This window comes from Pelodiscus sinensis, chromosome 10 (genome assembly GCF_049634645.1).
Source record: "Pelodiscus sinensis isolate JC-2024 chromosome 10, ASM4963464v1, whole genome shotgun sequence".
NCBI classification, from domain to species: Eukaryota; Metazoa; Chordata; order Testudines; family Trionychidae; genus Pelodiscus; species Pelodiscus sinensis.
Window position 1 is genome coordinate 20,543,338 of NC_134720.1, and position 6,202 is coordinate 20,549,539.

At 40.6% G+C, this 6,202-nt stretch overlaps 1 protein-coding gene across 2 annotated transcripts in view; it reads left to right on the forward strand.

The window, feature by feature from the left end:
• FBXO36 (F-box protein 36) overlaps positions 1 to 2,896 on the forward strand; it is a 56,873-nt gene extending 53,977 nt beyond the window's left edge. Inside the window, exon 5 of one of the 2 annotated variants that reach the window (XM_025182995.2) lies at positions 16 to 2,896. In XM_025182995.2, coding sequence (XP_025038780.2) covers positions 16 to 207 — 192 coding nt within the window. In that variant the 3' untranslated portion in view covers positions 208 to 2,896. The remainder of the gene's footprint in view (positions 1 to 15) is intronic. The other variant, XM_006119875.4, reaches the window with a different exon arrangement.
• Positions 2,897 to 6,202: the final 3,306 nt, after the last annotated feature.

Genomic DNA, 6,202 nt, shown 5'->3' on the forward strand with positions numbered 1-6,202 from the left:
TTCTCTTATAAATAGATATGCAACTCTGACACACTGTGGGAGAAAATTGTACAGAATTTGTGTGGTGCAATTACCGCTGAAATGAGAGCACTGGCACAGGAAGTGAGTTGGAAGCAGTTCTTCTTCACAAACAAGCTTCAGCTACAGCTTCAGCTCCGAAGAAGGAGGAAGAAACAAGCTGATTCAAAGAAGGCACTGACTAAATAAAGCAGCATGCCTTTTCATTATGAGCAAAAGTTCTAAGTGCGGACTTGTACATTCTATTATAATTGATTATTTGTTTCTTTCACTGAAAAAATTAATCTGACTTGAGAATTAAAACAGTAGATGTAAAACATAACATAAGCAATACATAAACAACATAGCCTTTCATAGACTGGACTTCCGAACATTTTATTAATCAGGCTGTCAGCTACCACCAGTAGTAGTTACATCTCTCCTGAACTTTTCTTCACTCTGAACTATAAGAAGTTTATATATCAAGTGGTTACCATTCAAACAGTCAGCATTTGACAACAGATACCATAATGTCACCACATTTATTTTCTAAGAAATAAGGAGAAATGTGGTATGCCAGTTCTTATTGAGTAGAAATGATTGGTAAATGCTGGCTATTTACTGGCCACCATGGGAAATGTTAAAAGGTGACCAACAAATATCTTGGGTCCAAAATATGACATATTAAAGTGGTTTTAAAATTAGTGAACATCCTCTGTAGTCCAGATGTCTAAAATTAATTTCAAATAAATGAGCAAATCAGCACTCTGTCACTGGGGGAAACATTGTTAAGAGACCAAGAACTGAATAGGTATGTATAGCAAACCACACTCTTCCTTTTTAGATAGTTGCTTCAGGTCATGATTTGGGACATACTAGAAGGATGGGATATGGGTGAAATTTTCACTGCTTCTGCCTATGCAGGAACTTGTGATGATAATGGATTAGAGTTGCAGTGAATCTGGAACTTTTGATGAGGTATACATTCACTTACGTATATATTTACTATTGGTTCTTTACATTGTAACATATCTATAATGTTCCTATCAGATAGAACTGACAAATCCTTTAAGGCTGTGGTCCCCAACACGGTGTCCGCGGGCACCATGGCGCCTGCGGGGCCATTTGTGTGCGCCCGCCAAGTGCTCGGGGCTGGCCTGACCCCGGGCACATGGTGCATTCATGGTGCCGGAACCGGCCCAGGCGCATAGTAAGCGCCGGACCCGGGAGCGCTGCAAATTGGCCGCTCGCGCCCCGAGCGCACGGCGCTTGGGGGAGGAGTGCCGGCCCCGGGCGCATGGCGCTTGTAGGGGGTGGGGGGCGCCGGCCCCGGGCGCACGGCATTTGGAGCGGGCGCCAGGCTCCGGCGCGCGGCGCTTGGGAGGAGCGTTGGCCCCGGGAGCATGGCGCTTGCGGGGGAGGCCCCCGAGCACGCGGCTATGGGGGGGGGGTGGCGTGCATGTGTCCCCGCCCTCTGGCGCCCAACAGGCGAACGGCCATGCCCCTGGCGCCCGGCAGCCTCTAAAGGTTGGGGACCACTGCTTTAAGAAAATATTTTAGATAGCTTAGAATTGCATCTTAATTATTGTTAATTACAGCTTTAACTTCAGCAATGCAGAGATCAAGTATTAATATCCTTAAATTATTAATTAATACGTTTACCATTTGTTATTGAAAAGGTTTAAATACTGAGCATTAATACCAGTGCTTGCATATTTTTCATATAATGACCTAAAAGCTGCATGATTTACTCAGCTAAACACTCACAACTGTCAGTTAAGAGTCTTCCTAAGTAAGGCCTGCAGGATTTGGCACTGGGCTAATGACATCACAAAAAATTAAGGCCAACATGGTTGTACTGGAATACCTAAAGTTAGTCACCTGAATTCACTAACAAAAATGACCTGATTTATTTTGTGTTGAACTGATATTGTGTGAGTTCAGAGTATTCACTGTCTCTGAAAATCAGGTCATTTTGTTTAGGTGCCTAAATATGGATTAAGGTGTTTAGCTTAGGCACTCAATTAAGGCCAAAATGCTCAAAGTGACCTAGTTTGTTTAAAACACAAACCTTTGTTATACAAATAGTCCTTATTGTGTGACTAAGGACTGCTTACTGGGATTGCGCCTTTGGCTGGTTATTTGAAATGTTTTAGTAGAGCCATGTATATTTCAGGTATAGTGAGTATAGATATAATTAACATAATCCTGACAAAATGCCACTGACAATTTATACAATAACCTGAGTATGGCTATCAGAGTGACTGAATGCACTGGTAAGTGATCAACTAAGTGTAAAAGGTACAAATTACAATCCAGTATCATGAAAGGCAATTAGACAAGTTTTGATCTTTAACTTCTCTAATATTACAGCATGGTGTGTTTTTTTTTATTGATGAAGCCTTGTGTTGATAATTATCTTCAACATAAAATAAGTTGTGATTCTTTGTTCTTGTGCCAATTTGCACCATTTTCCCCCTTCTCCAAAGTCACCATTCAAATTGAAATGGTATTAAATACATATTCTATTTAACTTTCTAATCTTTATGAAACATGCCACGTATGATATACTCTTGGAGTTATAGATAAATGTGACCATGTTCATGCTATAAATCTGTTTACTTGCCAATATTTTGCCAGAGGAATATTTTACTGTTTTAGAATGACTTCAGTTATTCTTTTTATATAATTATTTATTTTAGAACAAGTGCCATATTCTCTTTGGGCCAGATTCTCAAGTGTTGCAAATCTGTGTATCTCCATTGACTTCAATGCTGAGGGTCTGCATTTACTTTTAAAAACTGGGTTAAATGTCAAGTATTAAAAATGCAGTTTGTAAATCTATTGTAAAGTGTTAATTAAGAAATAAAAATGTAGATTAAACAAAATAATGTATTCAGGTAGTCTGAAATATATTTTCTCTATAGCTATATAAAAAACTTTTCCTGCAGGACAACATAGTGACATCATCACATCACTCTGCATCCTGCCTCCCTCCTCCTCTCCTCTTTTCGGAGTGCTCAGCTGCGGCTTCAAGGCCTCCCTCCATCCCCTTCCCCGGAGGCCAGGGGAAGATTGTGAAGCCTGGTGAGGCCTGGAAGTGGCCCCACCGCTACCCCGGCAGTTGTGGGGGAGAACAAGCGGCTTGGTGAGCCCAGAAGTGGCCCCCCTCCCACAGTGCTCCCCCCAGCAGCTGGGGAAGAGCACAGGGCCTGGGGAGGCCTCAGAGTGCCCTCCGCCAGCAGCCAAGGGGAGAGCCAGGCATGACCTCTCCACAGCTGGGGGAGGGAAGAGCCAGGGCCAGTGGGAGCAGGAAGGGGCAAAGGAGACAACAGCCAGGGCAGCCTCAGGGGTGGAGGCAGGGGTGAAGAGGCTGGGATTGGGGCGGCCTTGGACCCATCCTGGTGGTGGAGGGGAAGAGCCGTGGCCCAGCCCCTCCCAGCCCAGCCCAATTTCTCGGCAGCCGTTGGGAGAGAGCCAGGCCAGCCGTAGCCTCGACCCAACCTCCCAGAGGCCAGGGAGAAGAGAGCTGGTCCATTCTCGGCCTGGCCAACCCCCCGGCGGCCAAGGGAGGGAGAGCCAGGGCTGGCCTGGCCCCAGAGGGGCCTGGTAGCACTGGGGAAAGTGTCAGGGCTGCTGACCCCCAGACTGGGGTGTTGACGAGTGTAGCGAGCAGGGGGCATAGCCCCCTTAGTCTCTTATATCATAACTTCTTCTGAATATGTCATTCTAGTAGAAAGATAAACTTTGGAAGAAATGTGTGAATCTGGGTAAATATACTTTGCACTGGAATTATAAGCTATCTCCTAAGTATTTTGCTAATAGTAAAGAGCATTATGAAGAAGGTCCTGAACCCTTCAAACACCAAAGCATATTCTTAACTATATCCAGTGGAGAGGTCCACATTAATTCACTGGGACTACTTACATTTATAAATTCATTGTGTGCGTAAATTTGCAGGATCAGAGCTATAAGGGCATGTCTACACAGCAGCGTTATTCAGTGCAGGTCTACACTATAAGCCTTTATTTTGAAATAATGTCGAGCTGGAGGACTTCTTACTCCGACTTCTGAATCCTTCATTTATGAGGAGTAAGGGAAGTCGAAGGAAAAGTGTTCTTCATTCTACATCCTGCTGTGTAGACAGCGCCAAAAGCCAAGTTAAGCTATTTCAATTTAACCTAAGCAATTGATGTAGCTCAATCTGCATAGCTTAATTTGACTTTAGCCCTGCTGTGTAGACATACCCTGAGTGTTTTTATTTTAAAAAATACTATATTTACAGGATTCCTGTCCTTAGAGAATAAAACACTTAAAGGCCAACTCTAAATTAAAAAATTGAATTTATAAAGTACTGTATTACACAAGGATAGCTACCCAACAATAGAGCCCCTTTCCTCACCTTCATGACAGCTTAGCACCAATGAATTTAGATGTCCCTGGATTTTTCTTGGCAGCAAATGCTCCTAAAATCTGCTGAGGGGATTTTAGGAGCCACCTAAATTCAGCATTAATTTAAATTGGTAATTATGCTGGATTGAGGGAGAGAAGTCAAGAATGGCAATCTCCCCAGTTCCTGGATCAACTAGATTTGTGTCATCTTTGTTTGCAGAGGTGAGGAGGATCATTTAGACCTTAGTTTCCTCTCAAAATGAAAGAGTGTATAGTTAAAAAGGAAAAAATAATGACATATTTTATAATATAAAATATTGTATATTTATTCACATTATGTGATCGAGTTATACCAAAAAGAAAAAAGCTGTATAGAAAGACACATGCAGATATCTTAAAAGAACAAAATTTTATTCATTATGGTAATATGGAAATAAAAACAATTTGGACAAAATGGAAAAGTGAAGTATAAAGTATAAAAAGACACATATCTTAAAAAAAGAAGGAAATCGATGGAAGATCACCATTTCCAGATATACAGTCAGCCAATAAAATAAATCACTGATTAAAATAAGCCACCAGCAGCATTCATACTAAAGAAGACATTAAACCTGTACTTAAGGATTGATGTTGGTCTCATAACTTCCCTCATTTCATTTGTTCTGTTTATTTGGATACCATAAATTGTTTTCAGTAGATTCCAGCAGCATACATCAATATTAAAGCAGACACCTCATTTATGGTAAAAAATAACCTTTATAAAGCTTAACCCCAGAAAAATAAATGACACTTTGTAGTTAATATAGCCACTACATCACAAGTTGTGCCTCCCAAAGCATGGAAAATATTTCTTGTATCAACATTCTGTATTGTTGATCAGTTTATTTAATATTGTCCAAAAAAATCCAAAACAAAACAAGGCAAGCACTTAAATAGTTAAAATGCTTATCTTTTCCATGCTTTGCATTACACAACTAATTTTACAGCAAGTAAACAGCAGTGAAAACATGTGATCAGTTTTACACAATGAATATTGTGCTCTTGTATCACGACACAATTAGTCATAATAAGTTTTGTGTTGAAATACATTTCAATCAAATATCATATGCTGTCTGTCATGTTTCTAAAACTCAGTACATACTTTTGGCCAGTTTCACTCAATGTTCTCAAGTTCTATCCCTGAGAAACTGGTTATTTAAGTTAAGCAATTAATTATTGAGGAAATATTGCCATTAAAATATACAGTTATAAACTGTGTGAACAAGACAGGTAGCCAGAATCTTAAAACTTTTTCTGGAAGCATCCTCCAGTTTGGGAAACTCTTGGTAAGATGTTTCTCCTGCAAAGCACCAGATTTAGGAGACTGGACATGCCACAACAGAATATTAGTAACTATCTTAGATTTCAGACATCACTTACAATAAATGATCCAGAGGAAGTTATTTAAGGGTTTTTTCCGGACATGGATAAATTCTTTCTCTATGGTAATTAAATGCAACCAAAGAAGGGCCAAGTTCAGTCTTCCAGAGATTTGTTCTAAACACAAAGGACCTGATTTTGATCTCTCATTGATCAGATTTAACTCTATTGATGTTTATGGCTCTTACAATTAGTTGATGGAAATCTGGTTCAGTGGGCCTATAACAACTTATTTTGGGTCAGGCCCAAAGTAGTTTCAGGTATAAAACTGAAGCAAACAAAGTTAGAATGATAGGCAGAGCCAGATTCCTTTCTCAGATGCACCACTGTAAATCAGAAGTAACTACCGAAGTTGACTCTGGCTGTATTAAGATCAGAATTGGGAGGTCCATAA